This window comes from Sciurus carolinensis, chromosome 13 (genome assembly GCF_902686445.1).
Source record: "Sciurus carolinensis chromosome 13, mSciCar1.2, whole genome shotgun sequence".
NCBI lineage: Eukaryota > Metazoa > Chordata > Mammalia > Rodentia > Sciuridae > Sciurus > Sciurus carolinensis.
Window position 1 is genome coordinate 78,804,342 of NC_062225.1, and position 22,208 is coordinate 78,826,549.

Here is a 22,208-nt window from a genome sequence, read left to right on the forward strand (position 1 = left end):
TGTGGTCTTGGCACAGAGTTAGAAAAACTAGACTCTTGGAACAAATTAGACAGCCCTAACTCAGGTCCCTTCACATATATACAGGATTTACAACACAAATATTATTCAGAAAAGCAGGGAAAGGTCAGCCTTTTCAGTTAATCGTGCTAGGACAATTGGGTTTCCATATGGTAAAATATCAAATGAGACCCATATTTCACAGCGTACGTGGAAATCAGTTTTAGGTAGATTATGGACCTAAATGTGAAAGGCAAAACCATCAAGCTTTTCGAGATATTGCTCAAGAATATTGGCTGCCCAGGACTCTGCAGCAACTGTAAGCTGTGGCTGACCTGGTTTCCTTACTAGATCTTGTTCCTGCAGCTCCCGGTGGGACTGACAAACCAGGACACAGCCACATCTGAGAAGTCAACTTCATCGTTGTCTTTGCTGCCATCTCAGCTACCGAGACACCTACTCCCTGACCTAGAGGGAGAGTTCTTCCTGCAGGATAGGGAGGTAGCTCAGCAGGGTAGTAAGAAGCTCTTCCTTTCTCTACCAACTTCTTCACTAAACCTACCCGTTTGAAATCTGTCAAGTCTTTTGAAGTCCAAAAGAACATCTGTAGCTCTTTCAAGAATAAAAGAACTCATAATACTAAATTAACTTAAAAGATAGAACTCTGAATTTGAAAATGGAAAATAAGTGGTTATTTGTAGCACCACTCTGAGTGCAGAAAGATTTTTTCATTCTTTTTCCTCTCAAACTCTTAAAGCATGCTATTTAGCATCCAAGTAAAATATCAGATCCCTAAATTATACTGTTAACATTAGATAATATAAAAATTTACTTTCCATGTGAGCTCCAGACACACACTAAGGTAACTATACTTTCAAAAACAGAAGAGGGAAGTGCAATATTTTATAAATGTGATGATGTTCTATAGTTCCTCTTGATCCACATCTTCTTTGATATTTAGGATTATTAGTCTTGACAACAGGCAAAGGTGAAGTAGTGGCATACCTGCTGTACCTCAAGTGTGACAGTGGGGAGATTTCTGCTCCAGAGTTCTGGAGCCCTGGAGACCTGTTGTGTTCATTGCTCATAACTAGTTATCTTAAGTTAAGTTATCTTAAGATAACTAGTTATGACAATTGTGCCATATACTTTGCTTAGCTGTGTCCTCAACATCATAGTGATTACCAGTGAATCAGGAATGTTGTATCCCTTTGTTATGCTAGAATGGGAAAAAGAAAATGATCAGCCATTAGAAAAGTACTGGCATTCCAGAGCTGATCTCATTCCTTCTCTGTGTTTGGAATGGGTTGAGTTGGAGTTTATGATGAAAGTGGCATCCAGGAAGGGCGATTCCTTAAGCCCATGGCATTACAGTCAACTGGCTCTGATTCGTGGCTGCTGGACCCTGTCATTGCTGACTTACCAGAGCCTCTGACATCTCCTTCACAAGTGCCCATGCATGCCACATGAAACCTTTATTCAGCACGTTTCAGTCCACCCACCACCCCCTCCTCTGCTCTTTACTTGAGAAGATGCCAGAGTAGCAGAATCTTGCTTTCATATTCTGGCTGAAAGCCTGCACTTATTCTAAAAGCACATTAGAAGCATTTGCAATGCATTATTGCCAATCTGGCATTTTAAAACTATCTGAAATTATTGTTCCCTTCTCTCAAAGAATGTTTTTTACTCGTCATCAAGGTCATGCAGGTATTCAAGGAACAATACATTCTTATTATGAGATAGAAGAGGAGATCCAATGGAGGTCAGATTATTATAACCAAAAAAGAAACAACTAAAATATCTCAGTTATTGTTGAGAGAAAAGGAAAAAGTCTACAGGAAATAGCTGAGCACTTAGCGGAGAGATATGACCAAGGAAAAACAAGAAATATGGCTAGAAAGAAAAACGTCCTCCACAGTTTTGACCTTCAAGGTCCTGTTCTCTACTGTAGAGATACATGAAGGCAGAATCATAGGGAATACCTGATAGACTTCAACATTTGGTCAATGCCATCAAACAGGCTACTGTGAAAAAGGACTGTGTACTGTGTAGATGAGAAGGACACAAAACCCACCTTTACTCTCAGGGACTAGGAAAAGTGCATTTACTTCTTTCAGAAGGAGGAGTATAAATGCATAACAGAATTGGTAAATCAAATCACTGATGTCTGATATCAAAGGCACTGGATCACAACTGAAGCTAGAAAAGAGGTAACACTATCTAATTTATTAAAGAAACATTTTGAATGAAAAAATAATACCTTCATGATTTGAGGTTAGAAAAGAATTTCTTAAACAAGACACAGGACAGTAACTATTAAAAAGGAAAAAAATGAACCAAATTTAAAAATGAGCAAAGGACTTGAATAGATACTTCCTCCAAGAAGACATACTAATGGCCTACAGGTATATGAAAAGGTGCTTGACATTGCTAATCAGAGACATGGCAACTAAAACCACAATGTTATATCAACTAACACATGTTAGGATGGCTATTTAAAAAGCACAAGATAATAAGTATTGGTGGGGATGTGGAGAAATTGAAATCTTAATACATTGGGTACCCTGTTGGTGGCCACTAGGGAATAACTGGTACAAAGACTTTGAAAATAAACCAATCCCAAAAACCAAAGGTCAAATGTTCTCTCTGATATCTGGATGCTAACACCCAATAAGGGTGAGGAGGATAGGTGTTCAGTGGATTAGACAAAGAGGAATGAAGAGAAGTGGGAGATAGGAATGGGAAAGACAGTGGAATGAATCTGACATAACTTTTCTATGTACATATGTGAATACACCATAGTGAATCTTCACATCATATACATTGACAAGATTGGGATCCTAATTAGAATAAGATATACTCCACGTTTGTATAAATGTTTCACCATTGATTCTACTGTCATGTATAACTAAAAAGAACAAATAAAAAATAGAACTTGTATGGAAGGCACAAAAAATATTTGGAATTATCTACTAAAACAGAATATATGCATACCATACCCTATGATCCATGACTTCAAGGTGATAGAGCCCACCAAAATACAGGCACACATGCACCAAGAGACATGAACAAAAATGTCAGTAGGACTTCTGGTTTCCAGGTCTACACGCAGGAGCTTAGAAGTTGCTACTCCATTCTAACAAATGAAAAGCCAAACAAACTGAATAATCAACTCTGAATCCTCATCTCCCTGAAAATTAAGCCCAAGAGATACCCGTAGATCATGTCCAAACTGGATATGGCTTGAGAGGGAGAGCAGTAGGTGGTGGTTCTTCTCAGCCTTAAAGGTTGCCTAATCAAATTCTAACCTAGTAGTTTGTCAATATTGTATAGAGAAATGATAAAGGAACAGCTATCCCTTAAGAAAACCTCTCATCAAAGTGTGTTTGTTTATTTTAGGTCATTCACACCTTCCTACTGTTCCCAACCATTGAGAGAATGGCCGAATCACCCAAAGGCAGGATTGCCACTCCACTTCTGTGCTGGTTTCGATATGCTCTCTATGTCACTGGCTACTTATTACTTACACCATGTCCCGAGAAAATCAAGTCCTTGTTAATCAGAATGGCCCTTCAAGCAATGAACTTGAAGACGGAATTTTTACAGACGAATATATTACAACCGTTCTGCCTTGGTAAGCACATTTTTAAAAGGTTTATTTTATTGTTGAGTAAGGAAGTATTTACAGAAAAATCTTGGGCAGAGGATGAATATCAAGAAAGCAGTTTTTTGTTGGATTTTCCCCCCAAAAGTTTAAAACCAGAGATAAATAAAATAGGAAACAGGAGTGAGAGAAGGGAATTCTGTATGACAAATGGGTAGAAAAGCCTCATCAAGCTTTAATTTTGCCTTCTGCTTCTGATTCTCCAACATGGAAGCAGTTCTGTGCATGGCGTATAGTGTGTGTCGAGGCCTCAGAGGAGCCCATCTTATGCCCTGTTGGTTCAGTGTTTTGCAAAAACAGCCTAAGAAAACCAGGCCCACTATTCCAATCAAGTGAACAGGTTGAACACTTTTATTCTCCTCCTCTAAGTCTTGTTGTGGGGAGTTTAAATTCCAAAGGGAATAATCATCACACAACAGCATTCAAAGCCAGACAGCGTGCCTTTCACCAAGGCTGCTCTGGTTGTCCTTTTGCCCAGCTGATGGTAAAGGCAGGACTCCTGAATAAAGCTTAGCTTCATCTCCTATATTGAGAATGCCACAGGATCACGTGCACAGTGAATCTAAAATGTCACCACTGTCCCTGTCCAGTTGTATAGCTATAGATGGTGTGTGAGGTGTTTTCCAAATACATAGCTATCAACAGTCATCACAGATACAAGGCTCAATGTATTTTCTATATTTGTGCATTGTTTTTTCTCTTCTCCCCAACTCCCATTCTTTATTATAGCCTTAACATAAGTGGGTGAATGACTTAACAGTTACGTAGCCATACCTCAGAGAGCTACTCAGCAATAAAAAGGAACAAACTCTTAACACACACACAAATGTGTAATGTCTCTCTGGAGTATTATGCTCAGTGGGAAAAAACAAAATTCCCAAAGGTTACATAGGTATGATTCCATTTAATAGCATTCTTGAACTGATAAAATTACAGAAATGGAGAACAAATTAATGATTGCCAAGGGTTAAGGATGGAAAGAGGGCAAGGATGGAAATGGGTGCGTTTATAAAAGGGCAACAAGAGAGATCCTCGCAGTGATGGAATTATTTTTTGTTTTGACTGCATAAGTGTCAATCTTTGTTGTAATGTTAAACTGCACTGTTGCAAGATGTTACCTTTAGGAGAAACTGGGTAAAGGGTATATGTATTTCTCAAAACTTACATGTGACTCAATAAAATAAAAGTTGAATTAAAAATAAAAGCATTCATCAGCTGGGGACTTCATTTTCCTCCCTGGAAAAGGTATTTTCTTTATCCTGACTGCCTAAATAAGTGGTGCCTTGTCCTTGAGATATGACAAAGTTGAGGACCTACAACCCTTGGACTAAGGGCACATTCCATAGGCAGCTCCTGTGCTTTCCTTATGCCTCCTTAGAACCATTTTCTTAACCCAAATCAGAATGTGGGATATAAGAAATTTTTATTCCTTTCTCTATTTACAAATATCTGGGTAAAACAAATCACAATTATATATTTAGTGGATATATTATACATATAATATGTAGTCAAATGCTTAATGTTTTTTATTTAAAAAGGTCTTTATATAAAGGTGTCTTTCCATTTGTCTACACCTAAATTATAAATGCCTCTTAGAGAAACAGGCCCCAAAAACTACACTTGAAAGAAAGGAATCTTCCTTATAGTTGCAGTGATTGATCTCCAGCAGCCCCAAGTGCAAGAAGCAGGGAGCAAGGCAGGTTAGGCACAGGACACGTTCCCCTCCCTGGCCCAAAGCAACCAGAGCCTTCTAGCCATCTTGTTGCTTGAGGAACCTGGACTTCCTTTCCAACACAACCATAGTAGAGTTGTGCCACATTCAAAATATACTCTGCACCCGACTGGACATTCTTCATTCCAGCAGACCAACCTGAAAATGAATAGCCCTCATTCTCCCATCCTTTCCTCCTCTGGTCTTCTAACCCATTGGCTCTAGATCAGGCCTTCTGATATCTAAGTATTCATTACTTCAGTAGCCTATTTTGTTCCCGTTACCTACCCAGTCTGTGTAACTGAGTAAAGGAAAAGGAGACAAGAATTACCTGTCCTCTTTCTTCTTTAGGTTGAAAGATTGGATTCTCTACTTGGATACTTAGTTCAGTCTCTTACTAGTGACCCTAGGCTGATCATTAACTAAGTATCTCAAATATCCTAGCCAGCTCTTCTCACCTATCTTCTCTGAATCCCATGTCACTCTGCCTCCTCTTAGCAACAGCCTTCACAAAAGCAAACTTTGTCTAGCCATCCTTAGGCAACTCCTAGTGGCTTCCTTACTACAAATGGAAGAAGGTCCCAGCTGAGAGAGAGCTCAAAGCAGAAGACCTGACCCTTGTAGATGATTAGTGGGCTCTACCAGAACTTATGCCCCACAAATGGTGACTGTAACTAGCATTCATACAGTCACATGAATTGGTGGTATGATTTCAGGTTATGTAGGTGAAGAGAAGGGCTACCAAGGGAAAAGAAGACCAAGCCAGAGATCATTCCCAGTCATCTTGTCTGGTCCAGCTACATATTCCCCCTGCAGATCTCCTTTGTGACTTGACTGTCATCTAGACAATGACCTTAACCTGCCAACTTGACCTGTAGAGGCCTTACAGTGTTTACACATTATGTAATGTCTGTGCTTCAGGAGAAATCACACAGAAACAAATGGAGGAAGTTTGCTAATCCAAGTAGTGGATAATAAATCCTACCCTATCTAGATAAAAACTATTCTTCTGTATCCTTTAGTTTATATACTCACATTTTTGTTGTTGTTGTAAGCTCTGAAGAATTCAAAGAATCAGAATATTCAAGTATTTCAAATGCTGCTACCTTTTGGCAAAGAGGGCACGTCCCTTCATGGAGATTGGCATGCTGTGGCATTAGTGTTCTTCTGAAGCACGTGTGAAACATCATTTCCTATCCAGCATTCAGAGAAGAGTAACACTAATTCAATTAGCATGCATTATAAACATGACCAATGTTCACTAGTGTAATCTATGTAGCTTGATTGTTTTAAATGGTATTTTTAAAGAACATTCATGAATTTTTTTTCTCCTTAATTTCAAGCATGTAGTGTTTGCTACTCCATATTTTCTTTAGAGTAGATGTTCTTTAATTTCATGAGAAGCAGACTTTCCACTCAGACAACTAAATTGGATTTTCTGATCAAAGCTAAAAGAAAATATATTTTAGCCTGACAGTATCACAGGTCAAATAATTAACTTTTAAAAATATTCTAAGGTCTTTTCATTAGGATAAATTGATGTTTTAATTCCTTTCAGTTACCTAACTAGAAAAGCATAGCACAGAGACATAGAGAATTCCTGGTAGGTTACTTTGTTCAATATGTTCTTGCAAGAGAAATTTTCATATTTTTTCTTTCCTTAATCATATGGAAATAACTCTTTAAAACATTTACAATGACATCTAATGAACAAAATTATTTAATGAGCTGACAACACAAGTTTCACTGAAGAATCACAAATTTCCTAGAATATTTTTAACTCAAGCACATTAATTTTTTTGAATAAGAAGAAACTTTCATGCTACCTATTCTTTCACTTGTGTGAGCAGCTTGTGAAAATATGTTTATAAAACCCAACTGCAACTTTTAATGACTCAGGAGTTTCACTTCAAATTCAAGAATAAAGGGGAAAACAAGGTGTTGTGTTTTTTGTCACTGTTTGGATTTAGGACCAAGAATGATTAAATATGATACTAGGATATCATTTCTGGCTTAGAATTAAATGATCCTGTGAATATCCTTCTGTATTTTCCTAAAGAAATCTTCTATTTTAAAATTATCTTTCAATATAAAAAGTTGTATTATTTAAAATAAAATATGGTATCTTGGGTTGCATTTTTCTCTTGGGCAAATGCAGCATCATTTGGGTAAGTTATCTGTTTGCAGACTAAATGGATGGTAATAATAACCAGAGTCCTGGCTTACTAAGAAACACATAATAAATTGTACGAATAATTAACATTTTTCCATATTACACAGATATTTTACAATGGGAGAATTTCTTTTTTATGTCTGATTTCTACATTGTTAAAAGCCACATTTGGCACCATTACTAAATATGGAAAACAACCTGGAAAAAAATGAAGAACCGCTAAAGAATTCTCCTTGTTAAATGGCTTCATCCTAGTTTCTGAGCCTATGTAGCCCTGGTAAATCTTTTGACAGGGCCTCCTATTTTATGGCTGTTTGAATACCCCACCTCACTCTGGTGGTTGTGGTCTGCATGGATCTTTGATAGAGTGGAAACTGCTTAGGTCTCCAGAATCTTCTGGTCTTAATCTGTCCTCAACCCTAAACTTGCTACCATGCAGACTTGCTTGGCTACAACCTTCCTAACTCCCCTGTACCCAAAAACCTTGCCACCCTCAGAGATGGTCAGAAGCTATGCAAGGAAGGGCTGTCCTTGGAAAGTCTCTTTTCTGTCGGCTACTAACACTTCCTTCTCTCAGAATGCCCTAGATTTTTACAGATGTAGTATGATTCCACCTTTCTCCCCACTCCATTGCCAGAATCTCATGGAGTTAAGCACAACAACCCCTGTGCTCAGAACAAAACCACCCAGAAAATGCAAAGGCCTTATCTTTATATTTATCAACTGGGATGAATTTGACTATAGTTAATAGAAAACTAAATTACAGTGGCCAAAACAGAGAGAGATCTATTTCTCTCATGCACTAAGAAATCAAGACATAGAGGTTCGGGATAAAAAAAAAAAAAATTCTTCATTTCCCTTGACTTCCTCTAACAAGATACAAGAAAAGTCAATGTGTGACTTGACTTCTGTATATCCCTTACAGGAAGTGAATACCATCCCCACAGTGCCATCAGGACTGTGGGTTGTTGGTACCTTTCCATTCTGTTGTTCTTAGCATGTAGACCTTTCCAGTGCTCAGCATCTCATACTTACATGATGACTCCTACACCCCTAGGCCTCTTATCTGACATTCTGACAGAAAAAAAGGGGAAAGAGGAAAAAAAGCAAAGGATCTAATTCCTAACTAGGCTTTGAGTTATTAAGAAAGAGTAGTCCTCCTGCAGGCTCTTCCTGCTCTAAATTAAAAGCCAAAACTGTCACATCACTTCCTAAAAGGGATATAGAGAAGTCAAGTCACACATTGACTTTTCTTGTATCTTGTTAGAGGAAGTCAAGGGAAATGAAGAATTTTTTTTATTGACTTTTGGACCATACCTCATTATCTACTACAACCTCCTGCAAGATGAACTTAAGTCCCATCTTTCATTTATTTGATCACCTACCAAACACCTCATAATGCAGTTAACTCCATTCCCTGTCCACCATGACTAATATCCGTCATAGCTGTGTTTCTCCAAAATGTCTTCAGGCTTCATAACCCTGGTAAGGTAAAACTTCAGACTAGCATCTATGATGTGTTTCTTCACTGTTGCTGGCCCTCTGCAAAGCATGTCTAAATGTACCTGTCTATAGCAGAACCAATCTCAGTTCCCATGGTTATTATTATATTTTTTTATTTTAAGGGGAGTTTAAAATAGAGCATTTTGCTGTTTCACCTCTATTAATACTTACTAATAACTTCCCTCCCCAGCCACCCTTCCATCACAGAGGTGAATATACCAAACTCTTTTTCTGTCTACCAAATCTTATAAGGACTACTTTTTAAAAGAGAATTATTTTTCCTCATAAATATCATGGTTTATTTTGGACATATAGACTCTGTTGGCCCTTTTAAAGACTCCCACAGTGGCACAGTGGCTCAGTCAGAAGAGACCAGGAGCAGCCATCCCACTCTACGCTGCAGGGTGCACACCACCTGTGGCAGATTCCCATCTCCATGGTTCTCCCTGTCCTAATTACACTATGCCTGGCTCCGGTAATTCCCTTTGCTTCAGCACCAATTATTTTTTCTCCCAACTATGGTGACAAGAATCAAACCAACCATGATATTCTGCTGTGGAATCTCACCAGTGACACTAGACTACATACTCCTAAAACAGCAGGACAGCTTTGCTTCCTGTCTCCAAGTTCTGCTTCAGAAGACTATTCATGCATCTCTTTAAAACCTTCCATTTGATCATTATCTGTGATTTTATTTGCCTCTGTATTGTCTCTAGATGCTGTGTGACTAGTGCTTATGTAACCTAGTTTCTGAGTGGTCTCAAAAGAAATTCTTAGACCTGCCTTCTTTCCTGTGATTATTCATCCCACATGTATAAGGTACCTACCAGCTTGGCTATTAATGTAGGTGTGCTTCAGCCTCCACTTCTGGCCTCCATTGTGAGCTCAGTTTTTGGGCCACTTCAAATGAGGCAGTAGGCTTATCCTTCCCCGCCTCCAAAAGTACTAGCCCCAAGCTCCCTCAGTCCATTCCAATTTATTTCATTTAGCGGCCCTTCTTTACAAAGACATGCCATAAACCAAACTGTCAAGCATGGGGGAAATAATGAATGAAGTATAGGTCCTGCCCTTAGGTTACTGACAGTGCACTAGGAGAAACAAATGTGGAAAATGTTTAATTTAACACAGTAAGGTCTCTCATAAAAATAGATACGGAGTGTGGGTGGTACTTTGAAAGACAGATCATTCTACCTCATAAATAATAGAGAAGATAAGTAAGCTTGGACTTGAAGGTGACTTGGTATTTTTCCAGCCTGACAAAATGGCAGCAATACTGGTGACAGGATTAAATAGAAGGTAGCCTTCTACTGCAGGTTGTGTGCACTTGGAAAACTCAGTGATCACATTTGGATGGTGAAATGAATGTCCTACTGGTCTTCCAACTTCAGCCCCCGCTCAGATATTTCAAACTTTTTAGCCCTTATACTCTAAGTTTAAGTCCCAAAGTGATATTTGAACATTAAACAGATTTCAAAAGATGGTGGTAGCCAATAAATCAACTCCTCAGTGAGTCCTTCTTTTATACCAGTATTTTTATTTTTAATGCAACTAAAGTAAACAATTAACATTCTTCTGAATCATTCTTTTCTTCATGTTTTTGTTTCCATTATTCCTGGTACTAAACATTTCCTTCACTATGATGCTTGAAACTCTGAATTCTGCTGGGTTTCCAGGAATGCTGTTGACAGTCATTGCCAAGAGAAATGTGTTTTCCACTTAGGAAATTACACTTCTATTGGGTATTATTATTTCTGACCACTGTGTTGCATTAAGAGCATTTCTGAGGAATGACAAAGATGGCTTCCTAAGAGCAATTACTGGAAAATAGACTCGTGTTTTGGTTAAGTGGGGGGCAGGGGGGTGTACTTAGATGGGAAATTACCAAGAAAAAAAGCAAATAAGAGTAGTAAAAAAGGGATGGGGTACATTTCCTGATGATACTTTTGTTTTCAAAAATGTAAGACTCCCTACAAGTTATTTGAATTTTAAGTTTAGCAATGACAAAAAAAAAAAAAATGCTTAACACATAAAAGTACCCCAAGAATTATCTCCACACAATCTTCCCTTAACTGCCACCCAACTCAAGAGCCACTGCCTGGATCTGAGAAACCCTCCTTAGCCCCTTGAAGACCTCTTACTCCATCTCCCAAACGTAGCTACTCTCTTGACATCTACTGATACTGTTTGATTTTGCCTGGTTTTGAACTCTGCGTCACTTGTTTGTCCTTTCATGCCTGGCTTCTTTCATGCAGCAGAGTGTGATGTTCATCTGTTTTGTTGCTGTGGCTTTAGTTCTTTTCATCTTAATTACTCTGTAATTTGCCATTGGTGAGTTATACTTCAGTGTATTTATTCTATGTTGATGGTGTTTGGGTCATTTCCAGTTTGGGACTATTAAAGGTAATACTGATCAACATGTGCTTTCCCCAGGCTCTGGTTGTTTCCCACATGATTGTACTGATCAATACTTAGCTGAAACTAAATGGGAACCTCCTGCAGATCTCTGGGACTTTCCCTCATTCATGGCACATCTCTCCTCCCCACTATTTTACTATGTCAAAAACCAAAGCATTCACCGGGTGCAGTGGCGCATGCCTGTTATCCCAGCATCTTAGGAGGCTGAAGCAGGAGGATCTCGAGTTCAAAGCCAGCCTCAGCAAAAGTGAGGCACTAAATAACTCAGTGAGACCCTGTCTCTAAATAAAATACAAAATAGGGCTGGGGATGTGGCTCAGGTTGAGTGCCCCTGAGTTCACTCTCTGGCGCCGCCTCCAAAAAAAGAAAGCGTTCACCTCCCAGACTATCAGTCCTGCTTCCTTGTTTTAAAATGTATCTGGAGTTTGTTTCAATCAGGTGTGGTAAAGTGACAGACATGAAAACAACTGCCTTTGAAAGAGAAGTTAATTACTTACAGTTCCCAGGAGAAGAGAGAGGCATGCCACACAAGGCAGGTTAGACAGGTAAGCACCACATGGAGTCAGGAGGCAGAAGGAACACAGGCAGACATGGCCCAGGGCCTTGGTTGTGGGTTCCATGGAAAGGAATGGGTGAGGCAAGTTGAAGATTGCTAGTTTGAGTAATTCTGGCAGGTTCTAGACTGTTGAGATGGTCCCAGTTGTCTGGTGCATGGCCCTGGGGTGATTCAGAGCAGGGAAAACACTGGCTTGCTGGCTTGTTTGCTAAAGGAGTATGAAATTTGGATTGGTTGGCTTGCATGTACATGAAAGGCATGTTCACAGGGAAATCTAAGAATTCACTAACCCTGAGAGAGGTATTATCCCCCTGGTCAGCAAGGCCCCCAAAATGTCAGGGAATCATAAAATGTATAATATAAAAAAGGTGATTCATTCTCTCCTCAACTCAGGGAGATTACCAAACTCTGCATGTATTCCTCCTTCCTGTACCACAGCCTGCAGACTTTTCAACACAAACAACAAGCTAAGATAATTGTAAGAATCCCTTTATCAGTTTCTCTTTTCTCTAGGATCATATATATGCCCAATATCAATATGTCTTGAAAATCTTTTTTTCATATATTTTATTTGTTGTTCTAGTTTTATACAGGAAATCAAATCCTGTCTCTATCACTCCATTTTGTTCAGAAATGGAAGAATTATGTAAGGTCATTCTTTTTTTTGTATCAGGAATTGAATGCAGGGGCACTTAACCACTGAGTCCTATCCCAGCCTTTTTTTAAATATTTTATTTAGAGAGAGGGTCTTACTAAGTTGCTTAGGACCTTGCTAAGTTGCTGAGGCTGATTTCAAATTTGCAATTCTCCTGCCTCAGCCTCCCAAGCCTCTGGGATTAGAGGTGTGCACCACTGTGCCCAGCGGGGGTCATTTCCATTTGAAATTAAAATTTTGGGAAACAGTATGACTTCTGTTCAATCTTCATTAACAGTTTGTAATTTTCCATCTCTGAAAACATTTTTGTTTCATAGAAATTTAACATAATATCTTAAATTTCATGAGGAAGATTTTGTTTTATAAACAGTTTAAAATCTGAAATCTTTTTATTAACAGTGATTGAAGTTTATTCCTTGTCTTACAAAAGTTTAAAATGCCAAATACAAGGTATTTAGACCACACATTTAATGTCATAACATGGTACACTTCAAATATATAGATGCTTTCATTCCTTGTAATATGGCACTCAGCCCTTTGGTAACAAGAAAGAAATCAGACCCTCTATGTCTGCAGGGAAGGAAGGGGAATGAGTTATATTCACCTATCTTGGCTAAATGGAGCCTTCACTGCAGGTACTAAGTGTGTTGAGAAATGAGGAGAATCTTTGCTGGAACTAGCCTATCTATGTGATAGCCACATTACACAGGAGAGCTGGGAAGCAGATCGCTGACCATCAGGGCCTGCTGTAACAGGATGGAAGCTCGTCATTCTCACTGCATCTAAAGGGGAAAGCTTTCTACCTACCCATGAATGAACAGGGTATCTCACATCCAGGGACAAAGACCTGCACTCTCAAAATGTCAAGGCTAGAAGAGGAACACAAGCAAATGCTTCTCCTGAATAGATGCTTTATAGATCTTGTTTTTGCAGGGGGAATACCATTACCAATTAGAAGGGAGGAAGGAAAGGGAGAAGAGAAGGGAGGACAGGGATCCCATCTACTAGAAATAATAACTGTTATTATTTTATTGTTCATATATCTGTACCACTTATCTGTCTTTACAACAGGATCATACTGTATCATTTTATAATCTGCTTTTTGCAGCTACTGTTATTCTTAAATATGTATTTGACATATATTCTTTAGCATGATTTAAATAGTTTATATGTTGAATTAATTGAGTGGATGGACCATAATTTATTAACCAAATTGCTATTGCTTCATTTGGTTATTATCAATCCCTTGGATTGTATTATAGTAATACAGAGTGCTGACTTTGGAAGAAGGACTTTAGAGTCTTTGTATTCCACATCCCTAGTGTAAAGCTGTGACTAAACAGCCTATCTTGATTTAGATTAGACCAAGAAAATGCAGAATATTTACCCCATGTCTATTTATGCTAATATCACAGATGGACAAAAATGATAAAAATCTCACTTTGGGAATTATATAATGGCTATAGTTAAGATGTTTAAATGGAAGAAGCAGCTTGTTATTAAACACATGATATAAAATAAATAAAAACTACTTAACTGTAAATTCTGTGTGGGTGAGAATAATCTCTTTGGGTCTCCTTGTGCCTAGGACATAGTAAGTACCCCGTCATGAACAAAGAAACTGGCTAAACCAACAATTAATGTAATGTAGATGTTTTTAGGATCACTGTAGGAATTAAGGAAGTTAATAAATTATTTCTAAAAATGATAAATCTTTTTAAAAAGTAGACTTCTCTTTGAAAAGAGCTAATTAATCACAAATACTTGCCTTCATTTCATTCTAATATTTGATTAAAATTATATCAAAGGAATTTTTGAGGATCATGAGGGAATGAGGGAGAAGTCCTTAGCTAACAAGAAATGTCAGTGAATTTATGGAAGAGAGTGAGCAAAAGTAGGGGAAGTTGATGAAGCAAGGTCCAGGGAAGAAGTGCTCACAGCCCCACTGTCTAGTACAGAAGCCACTAGTCACATGCAGCTGTTTACATTGAAATTAATTATAATTACACTAGAAATTTAATTCATCGTCACACTAGCCACATGTCAAGCAGCCAGTAGCCACATGCGATAAGCAGCTTACTATATTGGACAGCAGGTACAGAACATCTCTGTCATTCATTATGTGAAGTTCACTTGTACAGCACTGGCTGAGAAGATGGTGTATACAGCTACAGAAAGAGCCCATGTCCCCCAAGACTCTTGAAAAGTTGAGACTCAGAATGCCAAGTACAAGAAGGAAGGTGAGCCTGAGAGGGCCTCTGCAAACAGGTTCATCAGCCGCTCACCCGCCCCTCACCATCCTGCACAGCACACACATTGTCCAAATTAAAACTTTATTAGAAGGGGCAAAAGCCCAAAGTGAGGTGAAAAACCAAACAATAGAACAGCATCAAAAGTTGTATATCAAAACAGGAAAGAGAAGAGCAAGTAAATGAGAACAATGAAAACCAAGAGGAAACAGTGATCAACAATACAAGAAATTTCCCTGAACTGAAGGTTACAGTGAATTGAAAACGATCCACATCATGACACATCATCATAAAGTATGAGAATCATGAGCAATATGCAGAAGGTCTTAAACACTTCAGAGTTGCACGCATACATGCAAATACCTTCAAAGGAAGGCAAATCAAACTGACACTGAACTTCTCATCAGTGATAGCAGTTATTTAAAGACAGAAGAGCAGATTTCAAAAACATCTTGAAAGTGAAGGTTACTTTGCTTATTTTGCAACCAGTATAATGGAACTAATCTTCATTAAATAGTCTTAGAGATCTTTTAACCTATGTTTAAAAAATGAGCATTTTTTTTTGTTCTTTCCTTTTTTAAAAGAAAAATCACCAGTATCATTTCGTGTTAGTAATCATATGTAGTTTCTCTGGTGTACATGATTTATCTATAACAATTGTACTTCTAATCCTTAAATCATGACAGTGCAAATTGTTAGGTACAGTTACATGTGTCCTACAGTGATATCTGACATCAGGTGTTGGATAACTAAACTTCACTATTGAGAAGCCAAGCAGGGTTGCGAGAAGTTTCTTTTGAAGGACAGGCTCTTATTTCCAGAGACTATGCACGTCACCAGTCTTACATACCTCTCTTAGACTCACAAGTGTGTCATATTGGCACGTTTGGTTTATAGAAAAGAGATGTACATGAATTGATTAAAATTAATTTGACATTTGTGTTTGCTCTACATATTCTAAGTGCCTGTCCTTTTATTTTATAAATGTAGCTAATGCTGCCTACCTTGGAGGCCAAGAAATGATGCAGGTGGTGAAGAGGGATGATGAAATCATAAAGGAACATTTATCTAAGGTAATTACTCTATGGCTGAAAGAAGATAAGGAGATGGGCATGAGTACTTACTGATAATGAAAAGTTAAATTCTGCAAAACCTCAGGAGTTTGTAGATTCAGTCAGAGTTCTACTTCTAGTTCATAGTAATGTTATCTTTGAGAGTTGTATAGAGTAAGTAAAACTGATTGCATAGTTACTTAAATATATTTTGCACGTTTTTGTTGAATTTACTTTTATAATCAATACTTTTCTGTTTTAACAATGCATTGAACTGAGAAGATTCAGTAATATTTATAGAATAAATGAGTTATGTTGAAACATAATAAAACTGAGAAAAAAAACTAATGTGACATATGACCCAATGACCAGTAAGACTATTTTTCTGATTCTTCAGCACATTGCAGTAGATGGTCTTATTCTGACACAAAGAATAGTTTCCTAAAATATTCAGCATTTGCAAGTTATTCCTGCAGATGCTAGACTCTTGCACAAACACATTTAAAAACACCAATCTGTGAAACTAGAAGACCACCGTGATTTAGAATATGTCTCCATACCCTCGAATTTGGTTGGCTGTGGCACTACTGTAGCAACATTTGCCTGTCTGTTCATCCTGAACAGACTACAGCTGCACTCTATTTTTGTATTGTCCACAGTGCTGGGAATCAGATCCAGGACTTTGTGTGTGCTTAGCAACTGAGCAACACCTCAGCCCAGAAGTGTGCTGTTTAATATGACAGCCACCTACCACATGTGGTTTTTTGTAGCTAGTCGGAGTTGAGATGTGCTCAGGGTTAAATACACATTGAATTTCAAATGCTTAGAACCTGAAAAGGAAAATATTTCATTAATATTTTATATTCATTAAATGTTGAAATGATAATATTTTAGATATATTGGATTAAATAAAATACATTATTGAAAGTAATTCCATCCATTCTTTTATACTTTTTTAAGCACAGTTATTAGAAATCTCTTGAATTGCATATGTGCCTTGCCTTATCCTTCTGTTGGACAGCACTATCTAGAGCTTTACAATTGGTGCTAGACAATGACACCTGCTGGCTGGCCATCTCTTATAGGGCCCAGACCCTGCAAGTCAAATTTTAGATACTCTACTGAGTTTAGAATCTCTATAATCTGAGATATTTGGCCTACGCTTGCCTACATTGTTAACCCGTATTTCTTTGCCCTCCCAATATAATTTTTCTGAAGCTAGAATGAAAATGTTCTTTAAAAAATATTTTCAGAATAGTGAAAATATTCACGCAGAGAGAAGACAATCTGACTTTGTCTTACAGACATAGTGGTCATTGAATTTCTTAAGTAGCAGTGATCTAGAGAAAGAAATTTTGAACCAGAAGCAAGTCCTCACTAACTGAACAAAGAAGTTTGGAACCTCGGGAGAACCCTATCTAACTACTTCCAGCCACTGAGGGATGTAAAAATACAAGAAAACAGTATTTTATTTTTCAGCTAAATTGTTAAGTGAGTCTGCTTCAAAAATGCATTTAAGTTCTCCAGGTTGGAAGTTCATAAAAACAATTCAACTTCCACTTAATAACAAGACTGGCAGATGCTCACTTCCAAACCTCACACTTGCAGAATGACTAGACCCATCCTGTGTCACAGCCTGTCTTACCACCTGTGGAAGCCAGCTGCTATAAGATATTCATCAGTTCTGGATTCTGTTTGCATGTTGTGCTCAGAAAGAGGTCAAAGAAAGGTGCTAACTTATTCCTGTGCTAAGTTAAATCCATATGCATGTGTAATCATTCCCAGATAGAGGTCTGTTCATAGTAACTATGTCAGGGATTTGAGTTTACTGAAACTGTTATGGGAGAAATATGGGGGTATAATGGTATATGGCAGACATTTCAAGGTTAGTATTAACACACAGTCACAGAAATAAACTTTTCCAACTCCAGAGAGTAGTTTTGTTTCTAGGACAGCATTAAATGTACTTGTAGAATTTTGGGGAACAGAGCATTGTTTAGTTTAATGGCTCACAACTACCTTGCAATTCATTGATAATGCTTTCTGCTGGCTAAATTTGAGCTCTCCCCTCAAATAATACAATTTCAATTTCTAAGTGAAGCTCGGTACAGAGAGGCAGGAAGTTTATTGCAATTTTTTGTTTCTGTAATGAAAAAGAGGAAGCATGCTGTAATTTAATATTGATAAAAGTCAAATCAACATAACATGTCCCAGTATGCTTGAGAAAATAAGGAAAGTTAACAGGACACATAGTTCTAGGAAAAGACCCTGATAATTAGTCAAACTTGAAAAACAACTCCTGAGATTTGAAATATCCCAAGTTTAGGTATTCTGGTTAAAGGATACACTACCCCATTTCCATCTAAACAAAGGCATTTAGGGACTTCCTACCTATCCAGGGCTGTCCAAGTGGAACAAGGTTTTGAGCCACACGTTGTTGCAAAAATCATTCCATATATCTCAGTTATTCAACCAAAATTAATTCTGAAATATGTAACTTTGTGCCACATAGCCAGAAAGCCACAGGAAAGTCAGTCTAAAAATAGTCTGTCTACTGTACCATGAAGAGGCTTTCTGATTCTTTCTCCTCCCATAGAAAACCAGCATGCTATAATCAGAAGCCATTGGTTATAAATTCAAATTTTGCACCGCTGGATTTCCATTGTCCACATGAAGAGGGTTTTTTATATTCTTGAAAAAAACTGGCATTTTTAATTCTAAAAACATCTACTGAGCCAATTTTCTTCCTTCCAACGTCTATAGACTGCATACCCAGTATTGGGCAATTGTGTTTATTTGCAGTCCTTCGATGCTCAGTACTTACTTTCCTTTCCTGAAGCCCATATATCATACTCACAGTTGTTTCCAGGAGCATACACCATGGTTTATGGCATCATGGATTGTTATTTCTTCACCTGACTAAATCCTATTTGTACTTTAAATTTTGGTTCCACATGGGAAGGGAAAGAATAGAAGTCCATTGGATTAGACAAAAGGCAACAAAGGGAAGGGAGGGGGAGGGCAATAGGAAAGAGAGTAGAATTAATCACACATAACTTCTCTATCCTTATACATGAATGCATGACCAGGGTAACTCCACATCACGTACAACCACAAGAATAGGATTCTAATTAGAATAAGTTGTACATACCATGTATGTACAGTGCCAAATTACACTCAAATGTCATGCATATCTAAAAGAACAAGTAATAATAATAATAATAGATAACTTGACTCCTTTGTCATCTCCGAGAGGACTTCCCCAGCCCTGGTTTGGGTAAAATGTCCCTCCCTTGGACTCTCATGGTTACATATGTAAATTAATAATATTGTCTTTGTCACACAATATTTAAACAGCCTTCCCCTCTCTCCCACCTTGAGGTAAGGAACTGTGTTATCTTCATTTTGGGATTCCCCTGGGACCCAGCATGATTCATAATACCTGATAAAAAATCAATTAACATATGCTACACAGATGGATGGGGCAGGAGGTCAATTGGGAATCCTTCCGAGAATAGATTCTAAACTTTTTTGTACCAGTGATCTCTTTGTATGTGAGAGATATGTGAACCCCTTCTCAGAATAATGTTTTTAAGGGCATAAAATAAATACAAGCAGTTACAAAAGAAGTCAATTATACTAAAATATAATTATCAAAATATTTTAAAAACTGATCTGATATATTAATGTATGCATCTTTGTTAACACATTGAATAACAAAATATAATAGAATTGCTATGGCAAATTTGTAGTGATAGGTATAATTAACTCTTTAGTAATCTACAAGTTTACTGTGATTTTAAAATATCCATGATTTTTATAGATTATAAAATGTAAGCATTACTAACACCGGTTTGTTGCCTGTATTTGTAACTAAGGGAAATGCCAAATTGTAATTAATTAAAATTAAGATTTTTTTTTTTTCCCTAAGTTGACTTAATCCTGACCCACAAGTCATGGACATACATAGGCCTGCAGCTCCCAGGTGAAGAAGCCCTGCATTAGAGAAACTAGAAAAGGTTAGGTACCATGGCATGGTGACTTGGCACTGGTCTGAGAACAAGCCAGGGTGTGTTGCGCTAAAGAGATCAAGTTGTTAGGGAGCCATTGGAGGGTCCAGGCAAGGAGGTAACAATCAGGGTGATATTCAGAATATTTGACAACCACATGACATAGCCCCTAACCAATCATAAATGCACCAGGTGTGAACAGCCAGTGCATCTTAGTTAACCCTCAGGATGTGGTGAGATGAGCAAATGAGAAGGAATATTTGGGGGAATATGTGTGGCAAAATATTGGGAAATAATGACATTTTACGTGAGAAGACTTATTTACAAGGCTTTTACAAGAATGAAGGCAGTGGGTTTGGGTATGGAAAGATTTAGGAGGTATAATCAAAGGCACTTAGTAAAGACAGAACATGAGAGAATGCTGGTGGAAGAATCTAAGATTATTCCTCTGTGTCTGGATTGGGCACTAAGGAAAAACGGGAGAAGCAGCCCCAAGTTGTGGGAGGTGGTTGAGAATAATTAATTTGGTACTTGTGTTTTTGAGATACCATGGGCCAGCCAAGTCTGCAGATAGCTGGATATATGGAGTAAAGCTTAAAAGAGGAGTCTGGGCTGAACTTGGATTTGGACGGGTTAGGCCTTTAGATGAAGGCATGGGCATGGACAGTGGCAACCTGCAGAGTGTGCAGTGTAAGGAAAGACAACATCAAAAGGCTGGTGCTTGGGGAACCCAGCATAAGATTTGAGAAGAAGAGGAGCCAGTGAATAAGATAGGAATGGGGGGGAAGGGGCATAGATGGAATAAACCAGGATGGAATAAACCAAAGGAAGGAAATCAACTGTACATTTCCACCACTCCAGTCCCAATGTGCCTCTGGGGCCTGCTCTGCTTTATAAGGCACCTGGTGTCCAAGGCAACTAGGAGGTCAGCATTCCCTTGTTCTGTCACTGTGCTAAACTAAAAGGGAATACATGTCTCCTTCACAGAAAAGTGAATTAGCATTTGGTTATAAACTTGAAGTTTTCATTTAAAACTCACTTAGGAGGGAAATTCTAAACTGCCGTGACCATCTTTGGCCCAGGCTTATGGAAACAGCTGGTGTGCGCTACTTCCAGACAGAATCTGAGCATCACTGTCAGTCCGTAGGAGTCTGAAGTTGTTCTTAAAGAGAACACGTGGGTGTAGCTTTTGCATGAAGGTGGACAGAGGTGGAGGGGCTGCCTTCAAGGAAGTGCTGCCCCTGCCCCAGACGGCCAGGCCAGGGCCATGGTGTGGCCTGGGAAAGGGGTAAAGTGTCCTCAGAAACAGAAGCCCTCTGTAGCAGTTCTCTCTCCATCCTCCTTAGCCAGAGGTGCCTGTTGCCTTTGGGAAGAACCCGCATGCCATTGCTTGCAGAATGGCCATGCAAATCCTTCTGACATGCACGTGTCCTGCTTGGTGGAGTATAGGAAGTGCTCCTGGACCAGCTAACCAGGACTGCCTTTCCGCCAAGCCTTGGTCTGAAACGGATTGTGTTAGTTCTGCCTGTTTAATTTGAAGCCTGTCCAGAATGTTATAATCATCCTGAAAGCAGATAGGTTTGTTTTTATCGTGATCATTTTGACCTTGAGAGCTTCATTTGAGACAACTGTATTGACATACCCTTGAGTTCTCCAGTGGAGCCTGCTTGAAAGGAAGTGAGTGTGTTGGAGACCAGAGTCCATGAGAGTCCTCAGTGCCACAGCCTCGATTCAAATTCCAGCTCTGCCACTTAGTTATGGGACCTTGCTTAAGTTACTGAACTGCACTGTGCCTCCTTTTTCCATCAATAAAATCCTTTAATACTAGTATCTGTTTTCATGCAGTTGTTCCAAAAGTAGAATGCTATCATTCCGACTTCACAATAGTGTCTGGCATGTAGTAAGTATTCAATGAACATTTGTTATTACTATTAAAAAGTTAGTTATAGCCTGTATATACCTATGAGTACTTTTGAAAAAGAGTATTTGCTGAACTTTTCCTTCCCATATATAGTCCCTAGATACTTTCATTGTGTGTTGAAAGATGTGAGCGATGTTAAGTATTAGCCAAGAGACTCTGGAATGCCCAGTCCATTCTGTTTCCTAGCCACTGCTCCCCCTCCAGTGCCTAAGGGAGCTCTCTACAGGAACCCTGATGAGAAGAAACATAGTCGCACTTAACTTTACCAGGAATCAGACCAGTACCCCAATGCAGAGAATTTG

General features: G+C 38.5%; 1 protein-coding gene across 1 annotated transcript in view; it reads left to right on the forward strand.

The window, feature by feature from the left end:
* The window catches only part of Ldah (lipid droplet associated hydrolase), a 96,930-nt gene that overhangs the window by 65,101 nt on the left and 9,621 nt on the right, over positions 1-22,208 (forward strand). The window contains 2 exon segments of the mRNA XM_047523355.1: positions 3,397-3,631; positions 15,914-15,996. Coding sequence (XP_047379311.1) covers positions 3,397-3,631; positions 15,914-15,996 — 318 coding nt within the window.